Below are 27348 nucleotides of genomic sequence, written 5' to 3' on the forward strand. Positions count from 1 at the left end.
GCCGGTTTACTAACGAGAGCTGCGATGTGTTGAGACAAACACTTCGGACAATTTAATTGAACCGAAACTGGAGACCTCTGGGGATGAACTTTCAGTCACTACACTCCTGATAGTACGTGTGTTGGGCGGCTGAACGAACCAAAGAAAGTAGAGAGCCGGAAGCAGACCTGCAACAGGGGGTAGAAACAGAGGCGTCTGCCAAAAGCTGCGGCCTCGGTATATAGGACACAGCCGTTTGACTTAGTCCAACCCGCTAAATGAACGGGGGGCGGGGGCAGACGCGGCGACTGACAGCCCGCCCGCCTCCACGCGCGCCGCCTTCCCACCCACACTGCTGAGCCCCTGCCCTTGGTCGGCTCAGCCTCTTTCGTCACGTCCGGGGGCGGGCCGTGGCGCCGCGGCCGGCCCAGGTGGGGCCGGGAGCCGGGGGCCGGGGGCGGGGTTGTGGCGGTACTGCGGGTGACAACGGTCAATAATGAAGGTGGCTGCGGCGCGGCAGCAGACTCAGCTGCGCCGGGTGGGGGCGGCGCCGAGGACGCGCCTGTAGGACCTCGGAGCCGGCGCGGAAGATGGGGCCCCAGCGCGGGGAGTGAGGCGGCCGCGGCGAGCGCAACTTCAGCCGGAGGGGCTCTCCCGCTTTCCCCTCCGGCTCGTTAGCCTCCACCTGGAGCCCCTCGACCCCCGCGTCCCGCGGGACGGGAACGGCGACGGAAGGGGCATGTGGCGCTGGGTCCGGCAGCAGCTGGTAGGTACCTCCGCCTCTCACCTCTCGGACGCTGGCTCTCGCGCGGCTTCTCGGGCCCGGGTGGCGGGGAAGGGCCGGCGGCGCAGAGCCGCGAGGCCGGGGCGGGAGCTCCGGGCTAGGCCTCATTGGAAGGGGGTCCCGGAGCCGGCAGTGCCCCGCGCAGCCCCGCACACGCGTCTCACCGCCGAACTCTGGACCCCCGAGCCCGGCGGCGGGGGGCTGCCGCTTCCTGGTCGCGCTTCTAGGTTAATTCTCTCCTCCTCGCCGCTCCTGGGCGGTTTGCGACCAAAAGTGGATGCGGAGCGGGGTCGGCGTCTTGGCTGAGGAACTCGGGCGGGGGAACGGAAAAGAGAGTAGGTGTTGGGGAGAGAAAAGAGGCTCGCATTTCCTGCCTTTAACAGTTTGGGACTGGTTTGAGTGAAGGGGACGGGGAGGATCTGTCTCCAGCCCCCTCTCCTCGCTGTTTTCAAGGTTGCGTGATTTATCAAGGAGAAGGGTAACTTGTCTAGTCTAACTCCTCTTAGAGAAATTTTACCGGAGGCCTGGGTGAGAAAGAATATTCTAACACCCCGTCTAGTTGCGAAGCTAAGTGAGATAGTCACGAAGGACGGTTTTCTTCCTGCCTTGTCCTCACCCCACCCCTGGTGAAACTTTTGGAATGGGAACCTTACTTTTTTTCCGTTCTCGAGGCAGTGTCAACGAGACCGATTTGGACCCAATGGTTAACTTTTCAGTTTTACTGGAACATCTGGAGAAAAAAAGAATTTTAGAAAAGTGTGATTTAAGGCATATAAAAAGCGCCACCTTTCTCCGAGTTAATTCACAGAGAAAACTTTCTTGCTTGCTGGCAACTACAGCCCCCAAAATACAACGCTTAGGCCACGTTGACAATTAGGAGTGAAACTGCTGCAGACTGGAGAAGTCTACCCGTACCTCCATGATGTCTGTTCCTGGTTGCTGCTTAATTTCTAAATCGCATTAGTAGTTAGATGCTGCTACAATTCGGTGTTTTCATTTACTAATTTAAAAGGCAGTGAAGCAGAAACGGTTTCTGTGGGACTGTAAAGATTTTTGGGGACTAAAAACATTGATACCTCCTTTTCCCTACTCTGGAAGAGCATTTTTATGTTTAAGAAGTATGCTATTTCAGAGCCAGCCTTCTGTTAATTCATTTGGCAGTGGGCATCATTCTCAAAAAAATACCTTATAAATAAAACTAGAACTGCCTGCCACTCCCTCAAGCACATGTTGGCTCTCTATTTTTAGGTAATTGTGAATTCAGATATCCCAGATATACTCCTTATTAGACGACGAAGCTAATGATGTCATTATAATACCAAATTGTTGTAATAGTTTGGCTTTGTTGCATTAAGCCGCAGCTGGGTAACTTGACTCTAGAAGTTAATTATTTCAGGTCTGACTTCATGAGTTTGATTTGCCCATCTTCGTGTATAGAAATCTTGTTTACCTGATGGTGTTTTTATGTGCTAGTGGTTTTTTCTAGTTTTTCCTAGTAGATTAAGACACCACTTCTCAGTGTTAGGTATTTTTTGTTAATCTGGATAAAATCCTGATTGTATTCTCACCTTCAGAATAGGCAGTCTGTTAATTTTTTTAAAAATGGCTTCAGCCAAACACAGCTAACAGGAGGGGCAAAAAGTCTTGTGTGGTTAATTTACAAGAAATGCCTTATGGGGTGATTAACAAGTTGAACAAGTTGCTGTGCATAAAAAATGCTACCTCTGACATTAGTCACTCACTTCACTGGTTGTACTTTTAAGTTATCAGATCTTCCAAGTATGTGATCAGACCTGTGCCTATGTAGGACTTTGTCTCTTTGATTAAGTTTGTACAGTCACTTATTATATGTAAAGGATAGTGAATACACAGAATAATAAGTATATTTTACTATCCCAGTCATAAACTGCCTTTCTAGTTACTGCACCAGAAATTACTCAGTTCGTAGGCTAGTTTAAAGTATACTTCGATTTGCCCAGTGGGTTGAGTCTTTCAGCAATAGAGGCACTAGGAGGGCACAGCAACCTGCTTCAGTACTCTTGCCTGGATAATCCAGTGGACAGAGGAACCTGACCAGCTGCAGTCCATAGGGTCGCAAAAGTAGGACACGCACACAAAGAAAATTCAGATAAATAAGACAGATTTGGAGAGGTTAATAAGCAGATCACAAAGACAGGATTTTTGAAATTATAAACACTTTATTTATTATATGAATCCTGATTTCCAGCCTCTTAGATTGTCGTGCCAAAAAGTTTGTCATTTGTTACAGAAACAACTTGTATGTTCTGTTAATTCCTTGTTAAATTAAACACAACTTGACTGCTTATCTCCACAAACTATTTTCACTTCTTGACACAATGAGAAAAATAAAGAAGGTTGTCAGAAAGTTGATGTTTTTCTTTGGGAAAGCAGACTGAAAAGATTGAACTATCCTTTCCTTTTTCTTCTTGATTCTTCGTTTTTGAGCTCACAATCCTAGTTATTTTACACTAGGAAAATTTTCTTATGATGTCTTTCTGGTATAATGAGTATTATTCTAGCATCATATGTGTTAACTCGTTAGAGATGGCAGCACCTCGATTATGATAACAAATGACATTAACTCATTGTAGTCTCATATTTAGGTTTTTATGGTAGCCGTTAACCACATTGGCTGTTAAATTTCTGATTAATTAAATTAAAATTCCACATGGCTATTAGCTACTATATTGGACAGTTCAGAGTAGAACATATTCATTATCACAGAAAATTCTGTTGTACAGCACTACATTAGATTTAAATGGAAGTCTTTGTCAATTCATGTTTTAGTTGACATGTAATGTTTCTTTACAGTGCAATGTAATGCTATATTTTTAAAGCACTTACTGTGTGCATGCATAATAAGCTAAATAGTGGGGACACAAATGTCGGTCAGTGAGGGCCTTATTTATCTCTATTTTCTGTCTCACACAGGACTTGATATAACAGTAGACACTGGGTACATGTTTTTTGAATAAATGAATAGGTGAGAAGATAAAGAATTAATCCATATTATTGCTTCTGTGTTTTGAGATAAAGTGACAAAATTCAAGATTGACCAGTCCAAAGGAAAGCTGGAAAATCAAAAAATACGACTTAATGTTGTCATACTAGGATACAGTTTCTTAAATTGTTCTATAAATATAGTCCCTTCAGGTTTATATCTACAGTGGCAGAAGGAGGCTAGTAAGATTGTCTTCTGATTCACTGAGAAAAATGGTAAGCTCTTAGCCTAAACTCAGTCTATTCACATTCACCAAACTTGTTTATTCCTCTATTCCTCTCTTTACACTTGTCACAAAGAAAGGTGTGACAGTCCTCTTTTCCAGACTAACCAGTCCATTTGTGTTCTTTCATCCTGCTCTCCGCATCAATTATCTGTAGTCTGTTTACTCTTACTTTTTCTTTCAGCTGTGAACACATTCATGCCTCCCTCTATTAATTTACTTTGCCCCATATCTGTGTCAAAATGTTTTCACTTTTCTAAAAAATAGGTCTTTCCTATATAACTATGCTGCCAGTACTCTGAAATGTGGCTAGTTCAGACTGAAATATGCTTAAGTATGAAATTCACATAGGATTTTAAAAACAGTGTAAAAAAAAAGCATGTAAAATATCTCAACTTTTTATATTGGTTACATGTTGAGTAATATTTTGGATTTATTTGGTAAAGTAAAATACTGCAGTTCATTTTGCCTGTTCCTTTTTACTTTTTAAAAAATGGTTACTAAAAAAAAATGGTTACTGGAAATTTAAAAACTACAGAAATGTAATTCCGTATAACATTAAAAGTGAACTCATTTTTCCTTATAGCACATTATGTAAGTCTAGATACCTTACACAGTAGACTAGGCTGTAAATATCTTGGGGTGGGCTATATTTTATCTTTAGAGCCCTTGCACTCAAGACAGCAGCTGGCCCATTGAAGGTACCCACCCACCAAATGTTGGTTGACTGAATATCAGGTTTCTTTCCACGTCAGTTTGGAAGTACCTGTGTTCTTTGCCTTTCTCTCAAGGAATGAATGAGGAGTAGGCCAAGGAAGCAAGGCCTATGGTGGTGGTATTTTGGTGTGGCTAAGTAAATTTTAACCTCAAAAGTTAATGTTTTGGGGCTTCCCTGGTGGTCCAGTGGTTAAGACTGCGTCCTTCCACTGCAGGGGCTGCAGTTCAATCCCTGGTCTGGGAAGTTCTGCATGCCACAAAGTGCAGCCAAAAAAATATTAATGTTTAAGATCCTAAATCTTAGAATATTTTATTTTATCTCTGTGTTCAGACATCTATCCTCAGATACTCAATTTTTCATTTGGTTGAAGAGGTCAAGCATTAGTGAAGTAACGTGAAAGTCGCTCAGTCATGTCTGACTCTTTGCAACCCTGTGGGTCCATGGAATATACAGTCCATGGAATTCTCCAGGCCAGAATACTGGAGTGGATAGTCTTTCCCTTCGCCATGGTATCTTCCCAATGCAGGGATTGAACCGGGGTCTCCCACATTGCAGGCCGATTCTTTACCAGCTGAGCTACCAGGGAAGCCTGGTCAAGCATTAGTAGAATCCCAATTATCCTAGCTGTACTGAAGTAGGGACCTTGCCCAAATGCTCCAAAGAACCTTGTGATTGCCACTATCAACATTAACTATCCCCTTTATCCCTACAGTCTGTTTTCAGTATTAACAGCCAGGGTGATCTTATTAAAACACAGGTTAGGTCATGTGATTCCTGTGTTTAAAACCTTCTAAAAACTTGCCTTCTTGCTCAGAGTAACAGCCAAAGTCTCTGCTAGATCTGTACCCAAGTCCCTGCCCAGACCACTTCTTGTCTCCCATCATTCTTCACCCACTTTGCTTTATGCTTTATCCACATACACCCTGCTGTTCATCAGAAGTGCCAGATGGATTTCATTCAGTGTTAAGATTTTTGCCCTGGCTGTCATCTCTGGCTAGAATGTACTCCCCGCCCCCCGCCCCAGTTAACCTGTTGGCACCTTCAGTCCCTTCAAGTCTTTGTTTAGATGTTATCATTGAGGCCTTTTCAGTATTAAATTGTAAATCCCCACCCCCATTTCCCTAGCCCTCTTCCCTGCCTTTTTTTGTTTCTCTTAGCACTTACCACTATTTAATATATTCTGTACTTTACTCGTCTCATTTATATCATGAAGGGAAGGATTTTTGCCTATTTTGTTTTAGTTCTCCATATAACAAAAACTGTTTCTCAACTCTGCATCCATACTTTTAGGTAACACTATTTCTTTCTCATTTATTGATTCACTCAAACATTTTCTGAACATATACTCTGTGATAGCATATTGCTAGGCCCTGGAACTACCAAAATGAAGCAACCCCTGCCCTAGCCGTTCTTCTAGGACTATTGGATATTTGAATTTCTGTCAGTTTTTTCCTGTTTAAAAAAAATATTGCAATGGACATTCTTGCTTGTGTGTTTTTTTAAATTGGCATACCTAGAAGTGGAATTGCTGGGCCACGGGGTGTGCATTTTATAACTGTTACTAAATATTGCTAAGTTATTTTCCAAAACGATGTTCCCTTTTCCCTACATCTTGGTCAACACTTTGTACTGTCAGACTTGAAAAAGCTTAGCAATCTGATGAGTGTGAAAGGTATCTCATTTTGCTTAATGTGCATTTTCCTGATTGCTAGTGAGATTAAGATGTCCTGTATTTTTTTCTTTTTTAAAAAATTTACTTATTTTTGGCTGTTCTGGGGCTTTGTTACTGCATGGGCTTTTTCTCTAGTTGAGCCAAGCTAGGGGGGGTTACTGTTTGTTGTAATGTTCAGGTTCTCATTGCAGTGGCTTCTCTTGTGGAGCACAGGCTCTAGGGTGCAGGCTTCGGAGGTTGTAGCATGTGGGCTCAGTAATTTCGGCTCCTGGGCTCGAGAGTGCAGGCTTAATAGTTATGGCATACCGGCTTAGTTGCTCCGCTCCGTGTCAGATCTTCCCAGATCAGGGATTGAACTGTGTGTCCTGCACTGGCAGGCAGATTCTTGCCCACTGAGCCACCAAGGAAGCCCCCTTGATTTCATTCATATGAGTAGATTTCCCATTTTTCTGTTGAGTGGTTTGTTTTCTCCTTATTAGTTTGCTTTGTAGTCTGGATGCCAATTCTTTGTTGTGTATAATGTGAGCATCTTCCAGCCTGCACTTTGTATTTAACTTAATGATATCTTTTCTGATATTTTAAATTTATTTGTAGGTAAACTTATTATTAGGTGAACGATTTCTACTTTTTATTACTTGTTTAGGAATTCCTTCCTAGGGTCATAAAGCTATCTTTCTGGCATTTTCTTAGTTGTCTAAAAATCTAGTTTTACAACGTTTAGGTCTTGAATATGCCTGGGATTTATTTTTGTATATGAAATAAAGGAGAGAATTTATTTTCTCCCATATAGAAAGTTATTTGTCCCAATACTGTTTATTGAATGGGCCATCTTTTCCCCACTAATCTCTGTTGTTTGCCTTCTGTCATATACCAGTATTCTTTTTGTGTTGTGTTCTCTTTTTAGGTTCTCTGTTTCATTCATCTGTTGATCTGGTGGTGCATGAATAATATAATACATTGTCTTAATGTAGTGTTTTATGAGAAGTCTTGATATCTGACCAGGCAAAACCCCTAATCCGTTTTTCTCCCCTAGAATTGCTTTGGCTCCCTACTCTTCCTTATGTTATTTTTTATTTATGTCATCAGTTTGTCTAATTCTGTGGAAAATCTTTCTAGGATTTTGATTGGCTTTGCATTGAATTTGTTAAGTTCTATTAATATTTTTCCATTTGATCATGTAGAAGCTATAGATTGTTGGAGAAGGAAGTGGCAACCCACTCCAGTGTTCTTGCCTGGAGAATCCCAGGGACGGCGGAGCCTGGTAGGCTGCCGTCTATGGGGTCGCATAGAGTCGGACACGACTGAAACGACTTAGCAGCAGCTATAGATTGTATTTTTATCCTTTTATTATCTCTCTCTACCTACAAATAATACAGGGATTTATAAGATTTTCACTTGTGTTCCCTCTTACCTTCCACATTACTATTAATAGTCTAACTGTTTTGTTTTTTTTTCTTTTACTGGCTGTATTGAGAGATAACCACATACAATTTTTTCATTAAAGTGCGCAGTTCAGTTTTTCAGTATATGCATAGAGTTGTGCAGCCCCACCACACTCTGATTTTAGAACATTTTTATACTCCCTAAAAGAGATTCCTTATCCACTTTCTCCATTCCCCTACAAGTCACTAGCCCCATTAGCCCCCAGCTGTGATCAATCACTAATCTACTTTCTGTCTCTATAGATTTGCCACCTCTAGACATTTTTTGTAAATGGCATCATATAGCATGTGGTATTTTGTGATGACCTTTTCACCTAGCATAATGTGTTCAAGGTTCATCTGTGTTGTAGCATATATCCATACTTCATTTCTTTTTGTTGCTAAAATTCCATTGTATAGATATACCAGAGATTGTATTCATTCATCAATTAATGGACATTTAGTTTGTTTCTGCCTTTTGGCTGTTAGAAGTAATGCTTCCTTTTCCATTCATGTGCAAGTTTTTTGTGGATATATATTTTCATTTCTCTTGGGTAAATATGTAAGGAGTGGAATTACTGGGTCGTGTGGTAACTCTGTTTTTGAGTTTGTGAGGAATTGCCAAACTTTTCTAAAGTGATTGCACTGTTTTACATTACTACCAGGCATGTATAATATAAGGCTTCCAATGTCTTTGTATCATTACCAATACTTGTTTTTGTCTTTGATTCTAGCTATGGTCATGAATGTAAGTGTAACTCATGATTTATATTTGCCTAATGACTGATGATTTCAAACATCTTTTTAGGTTCTCTATTAACTGGTTTGTTTGTACTTTGTGAGGCTTTTCTTGATGAAATGCTTATTCATATCTTTTAACACATTTTTAAGTTTTTCTTTTAGTTAGAAGAGTTATATGTATATGTTCTGGATATAAGACCCTTACCAGATACGTGATTCACAAATACTTTCTTCCTTAATGTTTGTGGAAACTCAAAACATTTAAACTCAAAACATTCTCTAGCTTTTTAACTGTCACTCATTTTGATTTACTACAGTGATTTTTTTTAAATTCACCATTATTTCTTTTAATTTAAATTTTATTTACTTATTGGCTGTGCTGGGTCTTCTAGTTGTGGCGAGCAGGGGCCACTGTCTCGGTGCAGCGCTCAGGCTTCTCATTGTGGTGGCTTCTCTTGCTGTGGAGTGCAGGCTTCAGGAGCTGCGGCCCCCCGCTCGGGAGCACGGGCTCAGTAGTTGTGGCGCACTGGCTTGCTTAGTTATGTGGTGGGATCATCCCAGACCGGGGATCCCGCCCAAGTCTCCTGCATTGGCAGGTGGGTGCTTTACCACTGAGCCACCGGGGAAGCCCACCTCTTGCCTATGTATTTACATTTGTTCTTGCTGACATACATTCTTTAGTTACTTTTAAGCAAGGCTTCATGTCTGGTAAACTTTCTTAGTTTTTATGGCTTAAAATGTCTTTATTCCTAATTATTATTGAATACTAATTTAGGTAGATTCAGAATTGTAGATTAATAGTTACTTTCGCACAACGTATTGTTATTATTGCTATTTTTGGCCACACTGTGTGGCATTCAGAACTTCCTCAACCAGGGATCGAACCCATCACTCAGCATATTGAAGATACTACTTATTCCTACTTATTCCTTTGCTTTCAGACATTTATTAGTGGTGTGAAGTATGCTTTTAATCTAATAGTCATTACTTTGCTGGTAGTCTCTGTAACATTGTTTTTAAGATTATCTCATTGTCCTCTATTTTGCAGTTTAACTGTGCTGTACTTACGTTGTTTCATATGATTTTTGTTTCTCCTGCTATACTCTTGCGTGTGCTTTCAATTTGAAAGCTGTCATTTCTACAGTTCAGAAAATTTTACAGCTTTTTTCCCCCTTTAAATGTTGGTTCTCCGACTTCAGTTTCCTCATTCTCGAACTCTTGCTTGATCTTTATCTGTGCTCTGTGGCTCTTCTTGTTCATATTTCTCATCTGTTTTCTCTCTGCTGCTTTCTGTGTGAATTCTCAGTTCAAGTTTGTAGTCACCAATTTTCTCCTGTATCCATGGGCTAGGCCTCTGACCTCCCGCCTGACCGGCCTCACCTCTCTCCCCTCACCTGCCTTCCCACCCCAGGCCTCAGCAGCATCTCCTAGCAGGAAGGGAGGATCCAGGGCCAGGGAGGAAAAGCCATGGGCTGCTCTCCAGTCTAGAGGTCATCCTTGTCTTCTGAATTTTTAATTTAAATGACTCCCCCCGGCCCCGAATTTATTATTGGACCTCTTTCATTTCCATTTGTTCTTGATGCATATTTGTCTGATTTGTCTTGTAATATTTTGTTCTTTAAAAAAAAAAAAAAGTATTATTCTGTTACCTCTTTGGAGATTCTACACATATTTAAAAGTACATAGCAGTTTTTAGCCTCCTTTCAGTTGAACCTGACTCTTGGACCCTGATACAGAAGGGGATTGAACTTCAGACTGCCTATTTCTAGAGCCAGAGTACCAAAGGCTCAGCCCCTGATTACAGAAAAGATTACCTTATTTTAAGCCTAGCTAAATCATCTTAAAGAAGAAAAAAGAAAAAATTTTTTTTTAATTTTATCTTGTGAAGTAGAAGGAAGAGTTCAAAGTGTGTACTTTTCCAAAGTTACTAACTAATTAGTGCTAGAGGCAGGACATAACCCAGAGTTTTTGGCGGGCATATGTGAGTGTGGAAGAGAATTAGCAGGAGCAGCAGTTTTCCCTGTATATCTCTTTCCCATTCCCGCCATTTTTAAATCTAACCAAGAGTAAGGCAAGAAGAGAGAATGAGTTGGGGAAAGAAATTTGTAGGTAGCAGTGGTACTCTGGAGATGGAGGTGACAGGTCTGAGAGGAAAAGGAGAGAAGTGATCAAGAGTTCCTGGAGTTAGCCAGTGTAGCCATTTTCAAGTTGGCATAATATTTTAGGTACTAGAAGAAGCTAGGCCTTGCTTGTACCCTAATATATATCTCCTCTTGAATATGTTATCTAATATCAAATGCAACACATTTTAATTGATTTTGAACATTGTGTCAAATTTTTAGAAAGGTTTTCAGTTTTAAGTGTCTTTTTTCATCTTAAACCTTAGGAACCACAAAATTGTTTTGATATTTGAGAACCTCATGATGTTGAAATAGAAATTGGAAATGCTGAAAAGATATAGGTTAGCTGTCCTTTTTTATTAGTAACTTTAATTACATTTGTAATGAAATTATGCCATACTTTTTTATATATATTTATAGTTGTATATTTATAGTTTATATATTTATAGTATATTTTATATATTTATAGTTTTTTAATATATTTATAGTTTATAAATTTATATATATTTATAGTTTTTATATATTTAAAGTTGTTATTTAACTATTCAGAAGAATGTGTTTGATAATTTTCTGTAGGTTAAAAAAAAGCAAGTCATCTAGTGATGACTTACTGCTATTTCAGTCAAAATTTTAATCATTTTATTTGATTTTCATTTCACTTTTTGTGCTTATTAAAGGCAATTTTTTTTTTTAATAACATCTTATTCAGGGCAAGGGTCCTGACTTCTCATTTTGGTATTTTCACAATACCAAGCATATTACCTAGCACATAGACAATGCTCATAGTATTTATAATGAATTTTTTTAATTAAATTATAGAGTCACTTAACAAATGAAATACTAAGTTGCTTGATATTTCAGAATGGTCAAATCAGTCAGTCAGATCAGTCACTAAGTTGTGTCCAACTCTTTGTGACCCCATGGGCTGCAGCACGCCAGGGCTCCCTGTCTATCACCAACTCCCAGAGTTTACTCAAACTCTTGTCCGTTGAGTCAGTGATGACGTCCAACCATCTCATCCTCTGTCGTCCCCTTTTCCTCCTGCCTTCAATCTTTCCGAGCATCAGGGTCTTTTCAAATGAGTCAATTTTTTGCATCAGGTGGCCAAAGTATTGGAGTTTCAGCTTCAATATCAGTCCTTCCAATGAATATTCAGGACTGATTTCCTTTAGGGTGGACTGGTTGGATATCCTTGCTGTCCAAGGGATTCTCAAGAGTCTTCTCCAACACCACAGTTCAAAAGCATTAATTCTTTGGCACTCAGCTTTCTTTATAGTCCAACTCTCACATCCATGCATGATTACTGGAACCATAAGCTTTGATTAGATGGACCTTTGTTGACAAAGTAATGTCTCTGCTTTTTAATATGCTGTCTAGGTTGGTCCTAACTTGTCTTCCAGGGAGCAAGCGTCTTTTAATTTCATGGCCACAGTCACCATCTGCAGTGATTATGGAGCCCAAAAAAATAAAAGTCTGTCACTGTTTCACTCTTTCCCCATCTATTTGCCACAAAGTGATGGGACTGAATGCTATGATCTTAGTTTTCTGAATGTTGAGCTTTAAGCCAACCTTTTCACTCTCCTCTTTCACTTTCATCAAGAGGCTATTTAATTCCTCTTCACTTTCTACCATAAGGGTGATGTCATCTGCATATCTGAGGTCATTGATATTTCTCCCGGCAGTCTTGATTCCAGCTTGTGCTTCATCCAGCCCAGCGTTTCTCATGATGTTCTCTGCATATAAGTTGAATAAGCAGGGTGACAGCATAGAGCCTTGACCTACTCCTTTTCCTGTTTGGAACCAGTCTGTTGTTCCATGTCCAGTTCTAACTGTTGCTTCTTGACCTGCGTACAGATTTCTCAAGAGGCGTGTCAGGTAGTCTGGTATTCCCATCTCTTTAAGAATTTTTCATGGTTTGTTGTGATCCACACAGTCAAAGGTTTTGACGTAGTCAGTAAATCAGAAGTAGATGGTTTTCTGGAACTCTTTTGCTTTTTTGATGATCCAACGGATGTTGGCAATTTAATCTCTGGTTCCTCTGCCTTTTCTGAAACCAGCTTGAGCATCTGAAAGTTCACAGTTCATATACTATTGAAGCCTTGCTTGGAGAATTTTGAGCATTACTTTACTAGCATGTGAGATGAATGCAATTGTGAGGTAGTTTGAACATTCTTTGGCTTTGCCTGTCTTTGGGATTGGAATGAAAACTGACCTTTTTCAATCCTGTGACCACTGCTGAGTTTTCCAAATTTGCTGGCATATTGAGTGCAGCACTTTCACAGAATCATCTTTTAGGGTTTGAAATAGCTCAGCTGGAATTCCATCAACTCCACTAGCTTTGTTCGTAGTGATGTTTCCTAAGGGCCACTTAACTTCACACTCCAGGATGTCTGGCTCTAGGTGAGTGATCACACCATCGTGATTATCTGCGTCGTGAAGCTCTTTTTTGTACAGTTCTTCTGTGTATTCCTGACACCTCTTCTTAACATTTTCTGCTTCTGTTAGGTCCATACCATTTCTGTCCTTTATTGTGCCCATCTTTGCATGAAATGTTCCCTTGGTATCTCTAATTTTCTTGAAGAGATTTCTAGTCTTTCCCATGCTATTGTTTTCCTCTATTTCTTTGCATTGATCAGTGAGGAAGGCTTTCTTATCTCTCCTTACTGTTCTTTGGAACTCTGCATTCAAATGGGTACATCTTTCCTTTTTTCCTTTGCTTTCCGCTTCTCTTCTTTTCACGGCTATTTATAAGGCCTCCTCAGACAACATTTTCCCTTTTTGCATTTCTTTTTCTTGGAGATGGTCTTGATCCCTGCCTCCTGTACAATGTCATGAACCTCTATCCATAGTTCTTCAGGCACTCTGTCTATCAGATCTAATCCCTTGACTCTACTTGTCACTTCCACTGTAACCATAAGGGATTTGATTTAGGTCATACCTGAATGGTCTTGTGGTTTTCCCTACTTTCTTCAATTTAAGTCTGAATTTGGCAATTTGGCAACTGAGTGCAGTGCCTAGCATCAGTTCAGTTGTCGCTCAATCGTGTCTGACTCTCTGCGACCCCATGAACCACAGCACGCCATGCCTCTCTGTCCATCACCAACTCCTGCAGTCCATCCAAACCTATGTCCATTGAGTTGGTGATGCCATCCAACCATCTCATCTTCTGTCGTCCCCTTCTCCTCCTGCCCTCAATCTTTCCCAGCATCAAGGTCTTTTCAAATGAGTCAGCTCTTTGCATCAGGTGGCCAAAGTATTGGAGTTTCAGCTTCAACATCAGTCCTTCCAATGTACACCCAGGACTGATCTCCTTTAGGATGGGCTGGTTGGATCTCCTTGCAGCCCAAGGGACTCTCAAGAGTCTTCTCCAGCACCACAGTTCAAAAGCATCAATTCTTCTGCCCTCAGCTTTCTTTATAGTCCAACTCTCACATCCATATGTGACCACTGGAAAAACCATTGCCTTGACTAGACGGACTTTTGTTGACAAGATAATGTCTCTGCTTTTTAATATGCTATCTAGGTTGGTCATAACTTTCCTTCCAAGGAGTAAGCGTCTTAATTTCATGGCTGCAGTCACCATCTGCATAGTATCTAGCATTCTATGCCTAGATACCTAGCATAGTATCAAGCATTTTTCCCTCTACAGATACAATAGATCTATTGTATTGTATTCATATCAATTGTATTGATATGTATTGTTCTGCATATCAATAGATATGTACTTGGGTACATATTGGTCTCGTAAGATTTTTTGCAGTGAATGCAATTGAATGTTAAAGCTTGAATTGTATACAGTCAGTTCAAGTCTTAATCACATTTTATCTAGGAAATTGTTTCTTCACTATTGCATCTCCTGAGCTACGAAAGGAATATAGATATCCTTCCTTGTCTCGCTTCTCCACTATGCTCTTTATTAGTTCAGAAAACTCTAACAAAGATTGAGGGTAAACTTAATTTTTTACTATTGAAAGACAGGGAAGTTGTTCTCTAATTTTGGGTTTTTCTATTGAAATTTAAATATTGTAGAGGAACTGGCCTCTAAACTTAGATTTACAGGAGACTTTGTGAATCCAGCTCCTATGCAGCATTAAAGGGAGACAGTGCTTACCTACCAGTGTTTGATCAACTATTTTTCCAGCATATATTTGCAGAATTAAAAAAAACAAAAAGCTTAGGAATTTATTATGAGACAGTGAAAGTCAAGTCTTAAATAATTAGAGATGCTGTTATCAGTCTTTATATGATGTCTTAGACCGTGAGTTCCCTCATAATGTTTCTTGTAGATAAAGTTTTCGGTGATCTGTGGCAAAATGAGAAATACCAGGTCAGTGTATTATGCACATGTCTGTTTGTGCATCTTTGCTCTAACTTATATATGTCCTTGTTTTTGAGGACTGTGCTTTTAACTTCTTAAAAGAATAGCTTTTTATTTTAAAATCGTTTCAGATTTTCAGAAAGGTTACAAAAATAATAGAGAATTCCTATACATTTTTCTCACCCAGTTTCTCTTGTTGTTAACATCTTATATTACTATGCTACATTTGTTATGCTAATTAACCAGTATTAATACATTGCTATTAATTAAACCCCATACTTTATTGCTAATTTTTATACATGGCGAAATAATCACCACAGGAAGTCTAGTTAGCATCCATCACCACACAAGAGTTACAGAATTTTTCCTTATGAGAACTTTTAAAATCTACACTCTTAGCAACTTTTGCGTATACAATACAACATTATTAACTATGGTTCCATGCTGTACATTACATCCTGTAACTTCTTTTATAACTAGAAGTTTGTACCTTTTACTTCCTTCACCCATTTTACCCACTCCCCAAGCCCCACCCTGGCAACCACTTGTCTGTTTTCTATTATTTCTGTATTTATGAGCTTGGGCTTTTTTGTTTTTGGTTTTATGTTCCACATATAAGTGAGATCATACAATATTTTGTCTTTTCTGACTGACTCTTTTCACTGAGCATAATGCCCTTAAAACCCATCTGTGGATTTAAAAGATTTCATTCTTTTTAACAGATGCCATTCTTTTTAATGTTGTTATTGTTTAGAATTTTATGGTTGTCTTTGTAGATTGATATGTATTTTAAGATATTAAATTTTGAAGGTACTTTGTAAAGGATATGTTTTCTTCATCAAGGATTCTTGTCTGTGGCCTCAGAATTGTAAACCCACTGCTTCTGATGTGCTGAGGACCCAGGAAGCCATCTTCATTGCCATTGTTGTTTATGATTGTGAGTAGAGAAAAAGGAGCCTTAGAAGTGTTTGAGAAATCTTAGTAGATTTCTCAGTAGTAGATTTCTCATCGTACTAAGAGATTTCTTAGTAGTACTAAGGAGTACTAAGTAGTATTACTAAGTACTAGCTTTCCAGCTGCAGGATTCAAAATATAGAGTCATCTTTGGCATCACCGACACGATGAACATGAGTTTAAGTAAGCTCTGGGAGTTAGTGAGGGACAGGGAAGCCTGGCGTGCTGCAGTCCTTGGGGTCTGCATGGAGTAGTACTTAGCTAGTATTTAGGAGTACTAAGTAGATTTCTCAGTACTAAGATTTCTCTCAGTAGATTGTTCACTCATCTATCTCCAATTTGGACACCACAGTTAGATTTACTAGTTTCACTTGTTATCCAGCCAGTGTTCAATTATAGGTATAGATATAGGTAGATCAAGAAAATTAATTTAGGGTTCTTGGTTACAGAAACCTTAAATTCTCTCAGTGAAATCTGTAATTTTAAAATTTGATCTAAGCTAAAACTACTTCACAGATTTATTTTTATCATAAATGTCTCTGTGATTCTATACACAGAAATCACCAGTTTAGCAAGTAAGAGACTGTCACAGTTAAATTATGGCCAAATAGGAAACTTCTAATCCAGAAAATCTATGGTAAAGTCCCAAATGGGTGAAATTGATACATTTTTAATTGTAGTAAATATACTTAACATAAAATTTGCCATTTTATCCATTTTTAAATGTACAGTTCTGTGGCATTAAGTACAGTGACATTGTTATGCAGCCATCGCCACTGTCTCCTGAACTGTTTCATCTTTACAAACTGAAACTTTATGCCCATTAAACACTAATGCCCTTTTACTCTCCCCTCCACACCTTGAATAAATGCCTGACAAGGTATGAATTTGTCAACTCTTATTCCTTATGTAAGAGGAATCATACAATTTTGTCCTTTTGTCACAGGTTTAATTTCACTTAGCATAATGTCTTCAAGGTTCTTCCATGTTATAGCATGTGTCAGAATCTTCCTTTTTAAGGCTGAATAATATCCTGTCGTACATACCACATTTTGTTTATTCATTCTTCTGTCAATGGGCACTTGGTTGCTTCCACCTTTTGGCTATTGTGAATAATGCTGCCATGAATATGAGTTTACAAATATCTGTTTGAGTTTTTACACAGAAGTAGAATTGTTGGATCATGTGGATGTTCTGTGTTCACTTTTCTGAGGAGTTGCCATGTCATTGCCACAGGGACTGCTATGTGTTGGAGTGGGGAATTAGGGCTGGGGAGTAACAGAAGAGATGAGCTTCCTGTAAGAGATGAACTTCTTATAGTAAAGTATTTGCAAATAATTTAAGAATTTTAGAGTTAAGCTCAGTTCAGTCACTCAGTCGTGTCTGATTCTTCACGACCCCATGGACTGCAGCATGCCAGGCTTCCCTGTCCATCACTCACTCCCAGAGCTTACTCAAACTCATGTCCATTGTGTTGGTGATGCCAAAGATTACTCTATATTTTGAATCCTGTAACTGGAAAGCTAGTTCCAACCTACCTCTGCAGTAGGAGCAGTTCTTGGAAGCCCAGACTGATCTGATAGATGGCAGACTACCTTAAATCCTAAAATGAAAATTATGTAACATGATTCAAAAAGTTAAATTATTGTGTTTACATCATAGGCATTTTAAGTTATTTCCTCTCACCTTGCTTTGGGCTGTTAACAGTGTAAAATTATAATACCTTCATATAGATGTATTTTGGGCTTCCCAGGTGGCTCAGTGGTAAAGAATCCAACTGCCAATGCAAGAGACACAGATTCAATCCCTGAGCTAGAAAGATACCCTGGAGAAGAAAATGGCAATGCACTCCAGTATTCTTGCCCGGGAAATCCCATGAACAGAAGCCTGGTGGGCTGCAGTCCATGGGGTCGGAAGAGTTGGATATTACTGAGCATCTGAGCATAACACAACATAAATGTTTTTTACTTGAAGTTCACATCCAGGAAACAGTAATTCACTATTAATTTTGTAGATTTGGTAAAGTACATTAAATCATTCTTCCCCAGAAGCATCGTTACATTGGAACATGTAGGCAACACTTTCTGTCATATGAAGTGTGTGACTAAAATAAAACTTTTGATCATTTCTTTTAATAACCAGTGCCATTGAAGTTTTGATTCTGAAGCTTCTTTTTATGTTATTTTTCATGGATTTTTTATTTGTTTTGTAGCTTTTTCTTTGTATTTTGGAGGAGATAGATCACATATAAGAATGATTACATGTACAGATTTGATCACTAAGCTCTAAAAATGTTCTCTTAGTTTTGTTAAGGAAGTGTGACATTTAATTACAGGACTGTAGTTTTAGTTTTTTCTTAGCTCTTATTTGTAATGCTTGCATTTTTGATAAAATCTTTGAGATTTGTAAGAATAGTACAGAGGTTGGTATATTTGGTATGAAAATATGTTATGATTCATTTCCAAGTACCGCTTTTTTCCACAGACCAGCTTCTAAAAATTATAAGCTGTTTTCTGGTTTGGTTTTTCTAGACTTCATGAGTTTGCTGTTAACAAAAGAAATCGCTTTCAAATCAGTCCCATGTGTTTTCAGTTTTTTCCTTGAATGCCATTGTGGGTTTTTTTTTCCCATCTTAAATATTCATCCACTTAAAAAAAAAATACTTGTGGTTTTTGCATATGCTCACAAATCCAGACAAAAAAGAGATTTTTAATTTCATACTTTCTTAGAATATGAGAGTTTTACTTTTTAAATAAAAATTAAATTTGTGTGCTTCCAAAATCCTATTCAGTTGACTCTTGAACAACATGGGTTTGAACTGTGCAGGTCCCCTTATATGTGGGTTTTTCAACAGTAAATACTACAGGACTGTAGGGCTGATTCCGAGCATGCAGAGGGCCAATTCTGAAGTTACACTCAGAGTTTTGACTGCATGGAGGGTCGGCTCCCCTAACTGCTGAGTTGTTCAAGAGTCAGCTATACTCTGTTTTTTAGCAGGTGCAAAAATCAGGATGGCTAGAATAGCATTACTGTATCTCAGTTCCTTTACTCAGGACAAGATGAAGTCAGAGAAGAAAGAAGCAAGCCATCCAAGGTTCAGGGTGTGAGTGGATAGTCTGGGTGGACAATAAAAAGTATAATATGCCAGAGGCTTCTGGACCCTGATGTGTGGCCTTAACCTAGTGATTCGGGAGTTCAGTTTGTGCAGCACCATAGAATTGCTGATAATGCTTGCTAGAAATAGTGTGAAACTGTGCTTGAACTTCACACTAACAGTATAGTTATTTAATTCTGATAAAAGGTATCTGTTTTGATTTCTGTTAAAGAAACTAGAGGTGTTATTGAAATAAAGATCCTCTGTGTCATTTTTAAAATATGGAATGTTGAGGTGGGCAGCTGAGTATAAAAACAAGACCTTAAAGTGGTTCTAGCTTTCTTAATGTCATCAAAATCTGTTGAAAACTATTCTGTCATCAGAAAAATACTTGTTCCCTGGTGGTCTAGTGGTTAGGATTCTGCACTTTCACTGCTGTGACCCAGGTTCAATCCCTGGTCAGGGAACTGAGATCCTGCAGTGCAGCCAGAATTTTAAAAAAATTTGAATGCACATATATGCAAATTTACATGCAATTTCAGAGACACAGACCTGAAGCCCTGCTCTAAGTTACCTTTCTCCTTTTTGGACAGTTTTATTCTTTTGTTTTTATTTAGTTCATGGCTACTTGAATTTGTGGCAGAGAAGACGATGTTCACGTATTGAAGTTATAGGTTTAATTTCCATGAGGAATGCTTAGCTATCCTTATACTACAGTTGCAAATATAAAATCAAACTATTTGGTGTGTGTAAAAAAATACACCCACATGTATATACATGCCATTGGTTATAACAAAATTGGGTAAGATCATTTGAATTAATCACTGGAAAAACAATTCAGAATGCTTAAGTGGGTGTTATAGCATCTCTGGGAATAAGGAAAGACGTGCTAGCATTATTTGCCTTTTAGTATTGTCATCTTATATGATTTCCTGGAATATGGTGATACTGAATTTAAAATTCAGTTTAATTTAAAACTGATTTTTGGAACATTTCAATTTATCTTCTTGAAGTAATTGTAGAAATCTCAGGAGTTCTAGCATTTGTGTGTGATCACCAGTTCATTCAGTAGAGAGGGATGGAGAATGGTGAGCATTTGCTTCCTGTAAAATGCATGCATTTATATATAGTATATTCATACTGTGAAATATGAGAGGTTATAGTACTAATATCATAATACATTTTGGGGTAAGGTCGTGGTTTCTTTGTTTTTTGTTTAACTTTAGATGTACATAGTAATAATCTTGGGATTCAGCAAAAAGAATTTTGTATCCGTGGTTCTCAGTCTCAGTTGTCTTGACATCTTAAAGATTTATATATTCTTTCAAGTCCTCAGATTTGCTCTTTTTTCTTTTATCTCAGAAGCTTTACACGCATGGTGTATAACTTAGGGTTTAGGTTAACATGATTACAGAGTGGATACAGAATGAGTATGTTCCATGGAGTCTAGTGCTTCAGTTACCTGTGTGTGTCTCTTCTTGTTTTATGTACCGTGTAGACAGACTTCTGGTGGACCCTCTTTGAGAAACACAGTCATAGACTACAGCAGTAGCATTCAGACTGTTTGTTCATCTATTTATTGAGTTGGAGCATATTATGATTTGCTTGCGTATTTAATAAATCATATTGTCCTTCATGGGTTAGCATAGTGCTTAAACTCAGTAGATAGTTGTTGATTGAATAAATAGTATATATCTTTTAAATGATTATGATATTCCAGATAGAGCAGTGAGTTCCAACTCTGATTTTGAAACCCACCTTTTTCTCCCATGAATTATTACAGGGCACAATTATGAAATGTTTAGAAGAAAATTAATGAGGAAAATAAATATGTGCCACATTGTATCCTTAAACTGATTTTGAAATCATATACGTAATGGCACATTCACATCCACAAAGTGTGGTCATCACTTTAAATAGCATAACAAAGAAAATAAAACTTCATTTTTTAATGGTGCATACAAATACATTTAATTTGCACCATTGTGTGCTGTTTCTATGATCACAAAATAAATTGTTTAAAACCATGAACAACAGCCATTGAAACCCAAACATAGCACTGCTAATATTCTAATGTGCTAAACAAAGTATCCTTCTAGGTAGTATGGGAATCTGCACTATCCTGTGTACGTCTGTCCTTAATGGAAATTTTACAGGGCTGCCAAGCATGGGAAGGCAGCCACATGACTTAGGAGATTACTCGCTTTAGAGCACTTAGTTTACAAAAGTAGATCGTTGTAGTTTATGAATACCAAGTTTAATTGATCTCTTAATAACTTCATAGTACTAGTAAATAGCCCTTGACCATCATGAAAAACATGTAAATCTAAGAAAATTTGAATCGTTGCTTGTTAGAACCAAAAAAGGTCTTGCATTTGGTGATTGCTTTCAACCTGTGAGTCCTTCACTGGTGGCTCAGACAGTAAAGACTGCCTGCAATGCTAGGAGACCTGGGTTTGATCCCTGGGTTGGGAAGATCCCTGGAGAAGGAAATGACAACCCACTCCAGTATTCTTGCCTGGAAAATTCCATGGACAGAGGAGCCTGGTGGGCTACAGTCCGTGGGGTTGCGAAGAGTTGGACACGACTGAGCAACTTTCACTTCAACCTGTCAAGGGTTCCCCAATCAAAGAAGTCTTGAAGATTTACTTGTCATTCTGCAAAAATGGAAATATAGACCAATGGAACAAGATAGAAAGCCCAGAAATAAACCCATGCACCTGTGGGTACCTTATTTTTGACAAAGGAGGCAAGAATATACAATGGGGCAAAGACAGCCTCTTCAATAAGTCTTGCTGGGAAAACTGGACAGCTACATGTAAAAGACTGAAATTAGAACACTTTCTAACACCATACACAAAGATAAAATCAAAATGGATTAAAGACCTAAGTGTAAGACCAGAAACTATAAAACTCTTAGAGGAAAACATAGGCAGAACACTCAACATAAATCAAACCAAGACCCTCTATAACCCACCTCCTAGAGTAATGGGAATAAAAACAAAAATAAACAAGTGGGACCTGATTAAACTTAAAAGCTTTTACACAGCAAAGGAAACAATAAGCAAGGTGAAACACAACCCTCAGAATGGGAGAAAATAATAGCAAATGAAACAACTGACAAAGGATTAATTTCCAAAATACACAAGCAGCTCATACAACTCAATACCAGAAAAGCAAACAGCCCAATCAAAAAGTGGGAAAAAGACCTAAACAGACATTTCTCCAAAGAAGACATACAGATGGCTAACAAACACATGAAAAGATGCTCAATATCACTCATTATTAGAGAAATGCAAATCAAAGCTGCAATGAGATTTCACCTTACACCAGTCACAATGGCCATCATCAAAAAGTCTACAAACAATAAATGCTGAAGAGGATGTGGAGAAAAGGGAATGCTCTTGCACTGTTGGTGAGAATGTAAATTGATACAGCTACTATGGAAGGATGATATGGAGTTTCCTTAAAAAACTAGGAATAAAACCACCATATGACCCAGCAGTCCCACTCGTAGGCATATACCCTGAGGAAACCAAAATTGAGAAAGACACATGTGTCCCTTTGTTCATTGCAGCACTATGTACAATAGCTAGAACATGGAAGCAACCTAGATGTCTATCAGCAGATGAATGGATAAAGAAGTTGTTGTACATACACACAGTGGAATATTACTCAGCCATAAAAAGAAATGCATTTGAGTCAGTTCTAAAGAGGTGGAAAAACCCGGAGCCTATTATACAGGGTGAAGTAAGTCAGAGAAAGATAAATATCATATAGTAACGCATATATTCAGAATCTAGGAAGATGGTACCAAAGAATTTGTTTGCAGGGCGTCAGTGGAGAAACAGACATAAAGAACAAGACTTACGGACATGGGGAGAGGGGAGAAGAGGGTGAGATATATGGAGACAGTAACATGGAAACTTACATTACCATATGTAGAATAGATAGCTAATGGGAATTTGCCGATGTCTCAGGGAACTCAGACAGGGACTCTGTATCAACCTAGAGAGGTGGGATGGGAGGGAGGTTCAAGAGGGAGGGGACATATGTATGCCTATGGCTGATTCATGTTGAGGTGACAGAAAAACAACATTGTAAAGCAATTATCCTTCAATTAAAAAAATAAATAAATTTTTTAAAAATAAAAAGATTTACTTGTCAATTTGGAAAAGAGTGTAATATTGTAGGAATGAAGTATCAGTATTCTTGTCACCAGGGCAAACCTTTCCACTGGAGATGATTAGTAAATGTACCTTAATTGAATGTCTTCTAAATTTGAAGCCAGAATTGTAACATATTAATATATCCACATGTCAGAGAGTCGATTGATAATGTAACTAGCACAAAGAAATGCTTGTATGGAATGAATCTGGGCTATACAATGCGTTTTTAAGTTCTCTGGGAACAAAGCTCTTTGAAACCGAGTTGATCTGGGTGTAAAATAAAATGTAAGCCTTTGTCATCAGACATGGTAGGTGCTGAGTAGGCCTTAGCTACTCTGGGCTTCCACATTACTGACTAGGAGTCAGAAAAAGACTAGGAAAAGAGAAAAGCACGGAAGTAAGAAAGAGAAAAGCAAGGAACCCCAGGAATGAAAGAGAAGGAAAGAAGCCTTCACGAACTTCTGTAGCTCTTCTGTATGATTATTCTTTTCTTGTGGTTGCATCTCTGACAAAGAATGGACTATTTTTCATTACCAGAGGTTATTACCTAGTTAGTTTATATCTAAAGAAAATGTACCTGTTTACTTTGAAAGGGGCTTCCCTGTTGGCCCAGCTGGTAAAAAAATCCCCCTGCAATGCAGGAGACCTGGGTTTGATCCCTGGGTTGGAAAGATCCCCTGGTTCTGGGAGACTACCCACTCCAGTATTCTTGCCTGGACTGTATAGTCCATGGAGTCGCAAAGAGTTGGACATGACTGAGCAACTTTCACTTACTTTGAAAGAAAAAGAAATGGCTTAAATAGATTAACCCTATATGCAGTTCAAGGCAAGTAATAGGTATAATATGATCAATTAAAAAGTACCACCAGTAAAGAATCATGACAACTAACTTTGCTGACAGTTGTTTTTCTTTTGCTTTGCCTTAGGGTTTTGACCCACCACATCAGAGTGACACAAGAACTATTTACATAGCCAACAGGTTTCCTCAGTATGGCCATTATACACCTCAGAAATTTATAGATAACCGGATCATTTCATCTAAGGTAAGAATTAACACTTCTATTATTAAAACTGTGGTTATGTACTATTTTGCTTTAAAAAGTGATTTGTTTGTGTAGTATACATTTATATCCTTAAAAATTCAAGGAAATGGTGGTTGGTAGATTTATCTTAACCAAAATTGTGAACTGTAAAATAAAAAGAGTTGCTGGTTCCTAATGTCAGATAGCCAATGTTCCAAAAGGTACCCTTAGTTTAAACTAAGGAACTAATTAAGGAAGGAATTAAACTAAGGAAGCAGTTAAAACTAAAGGAACTGATATTTATACCATATGCCAGGCACTATATTAGGTACTTCTTATATTATTTAATCCTTACAACAACTTTAAGATATGTTTAATGAGTGTTGTTATACTCATTTTATATCAGTTTCTCCAATTGAAGTGCTGGAAAATAATTTACCCAGGGTTGGGATTGGAGTTTGAACTCAGTTCTGTGTGACTTTAAAGCCTGACTTCCTCCAATTTTATCATTCTTTTATAAACATTTTATAGTACAAAAGAACCTACTCATTCTTACATATTCTTCCTTGATTCATTTTTTTCCTGTGGCATTTTGAAGCTGAAGATTATAGAATAATGCTGTCATGTCATGACAGACATGTTTTCCTTGCTGTCTAATGTGATAATAACCATTAGCTAACACATAGGGCTGTTTAGGCCTTGAAATATAGTATGTAATTGAGGAAGTTAATTTTTAATTTTAATTTATTTTAAATTGTCAGTAGCCACATGGGACTAGTGGCTACCTTATTGGACAGTGCAGTTACAGAGGATGTGAGTCAGAAACTGAGGGTAAAGTTCTTTAAGCATTGTTGTTGTTCAGTCACCCAGTCGTGTCTGACTCTTCGCTACCCCATGGAGTGCAGCGCTCTAGGCCTCTCTGTCCCTCGCCGTTTGCCCAAGTTCATGTCCATTGCATTGGTGATGCCATCTAGCTATCTCATCCTCTGACACCCTCTTTGCCTTCTGCCCTCAATCTTTCCCAGCATTGGGGACTTTTCCAATGAGTCAGCTGTCCACATTAGATGACCAAAGTACTGGAGTTTCAGCTTCAGCATCAGTCCTTCCAAATCAGCAGTGTTTATTTCCCTTACGATTGACTGGCTTGATCTCCTTGCTGTTAAAGGGGCTCTCAGGAGTCCTCACAGGCATTTTTGAGCATGTGTGTTTTTGTTAGTCATGCCCACTCTGTGAGCCCGTGAACTGCAGCCCGCCAGGCTCCTCTGTCCATGGAATTTCCTAGGCACAAATACTGGAGTGGGTTGCCATTTCCTTTTCCAGGGGATCTTCTTGACCCAGGGATCAAACCCAAGTCTCCTCCATTGCAGGCAAATTCTCTACCGTCCGAGCTACCAGGGAAGTCAAGATAATAGAGGAACTTTAGATTAATGACATAGTTCTTAGTAAGTGATGGAAGAAATAAAAGTCCTTCTTGAAAAAAAAATTTTTTAAACACGAGGTATAGTTTATATACAATACAATTTACTAATTTGATGAATTTTGACAAATGTATAGCATATGACCACTGTCATTAAGATACAGAATACATTTGTCACTCCAAAAAGTTGGTGGCCGTTCTCCCTTCTCTTCACTTCCAACAATAGCAACTGATCTGCTTTCTGTAGCTATAGTTTTGTATTTTCTAGAATGTCATATAAATAATGGATACGGTGGTAGTCTTGTGTCTGAATTTCTTTTCACTTAACACAGTACTGTTGAGGTCGATCTTTGTTGTTCCAAGTGTCAGTATCTGTGTTCATTTCCTTTTTAGTGCATGTTTTAGTTGTCATCATAGGTTTGGGTAGTTTATGTTCTGAATTTGGGTCATTTTCCTTGGGTGGTTTCACTACTAGTATTTTCCCCTTAAGTTTCCAGCTGCTTTTCTAGCCCTGAGTTCTAAATCTTTGTCGTATTTTGTTGATAAGGGAGTAGTCCCCCCGCCCCCGCCTTTGGCTGACATAGCTATACAAGCTGGATAGTATCTCCAGGCTAAGAGGCTATTGCTTATAATTCATACACTTTCCATTTGTAATTTTTTTGAAATTAAACTCTCTTCACTTTTCTATCTATATTTTGGACATGTTCCAAGATTTTAAATAGTTCATTTTAATCTAGTTTTCATAATTCTTATCTGCTAGGAGTTCACTTAAATTGAAGAAAGTAGGGAAAACCACTAGACCATTCAGGTATGACCTAAATCAAATACTTTATGATTATACAGTGGAAGTGAGAAATAGATAAGGGACTAGATTTGATAGACAGGTGCCTGATGAACTATGGACAGAGAGTTTGTGACGTTGTACAGGAGACAGGGATCAAGATCATCCCCAAGAAAAAGAAATGCAAAAAAGCAAAGTGGCTGTCTGAGGAGACCTTACAAATAGCTGTGAAAAGAAGAGAAGCAAAAAGCAAAGGAGAAAAGAAAAGATATACCCATTTGAATGCAGAGTTCCCAAGAATAGCAAGGAGAGATAAGAAAGCCTTCCTCAGTGATCAGTGCAAAAAAATAGAGGAAAACAATAGAATAGAAAAGACTAGAGATCTCTTCAAGAAAATTAGAGATTCCAAGGGAACATTTCATGCAGAGATGAGCACAATAAAGGATAGAAATGGTATGGACCTAACAGAAGCAGAAAATATTAAGAAGAGGTGGCAAGAATACACAGAAGAACTATACAAAAACATCTTCACGATCCAGATAATCATGATGGTGTGATCACTCACCTAGAGCCAGACATCCTGGAATGTGAAGTCAAGTGGGCGTTAGGAAGCATCACTACGAACAAAGCTAGTCGAGGTGATAGAATTCCAGTTGAGCTATTATCAAATCCTAAAAGATGATTCTGTGAAAGTGCTGCACTCAATATGCCAGCAAATTTGGAAAACTCAGCAGTGGCCACAGGACTGGAAAAGGTCAGTTTTCATTCCAATCCAATGCCAAAGGCATTGCCAAAGAATGCTTAAACTACCGCACAGTTGCACTCATCTCACATGCTAGCAAAGTGATGCTCAAAATTCTCCAAGCCAGGCTTCAATAGCACATGAACTGTGAACTTCCAGATGTTCAAGCTA

The 27348-nt window shown here is 38.6% G+C and overlaps 1 protein-coding gene and 1 non-coding gene across 10 annotated transcripts in view; both read left to right on the top strand.

Moving 5' to 3' along the window:
- The first annotated feature begins 426 nt into the window (after positions 1-426).
- The window catches only part of ATP11B (ATPase phospholipid transporting 11B (putative)), a 110169-nt gene continuing 83247 nt past the window's right edge, over positions 427-27348 (top strand). For 3 of the 9 annotated variants that reach the window (XM_043873574.1, XM_043873575.1, XM_043873577.1), the window contains exons 1-2: positions 427-745; positions 24142-24258. In XM_043873574.1, the coding sequence (XP_043729509.1) occupies positions 719-745; positions 24142-24258 (144 nt within the window). In that variant the 5' untranslated portion in view covers positions 427-718. The remainder of the gene's footprint in view (positions 746-24141; positions 24259-27348) is intronic. The other 6 variants (XM_043873572.1, XM_043873583.1, XM_043873573.1 and 3 more) reach the window with 3 other exon arrangements.
- Positions 19442-19513, top strand: TRNAE-UUC. The gene has a single exon. It is a non-coding gene; the product is annotated as a tRNA-Glu (tRNA).

This window comes from Cervus elaphus, chromosome 19 (genome assembly GCF_910594005.1).
Source record: "Cervus elaphus chromosome 19, mCerEla1.1, whole genome shotgun sequence".
Classification (NCBI taxonomy): domain Eukaryota; kingdom Metazoa; phylum Chordata; class Mammalia; order Artiodactyla; family Cervidae; genus Cervus; species Cervus elaphus.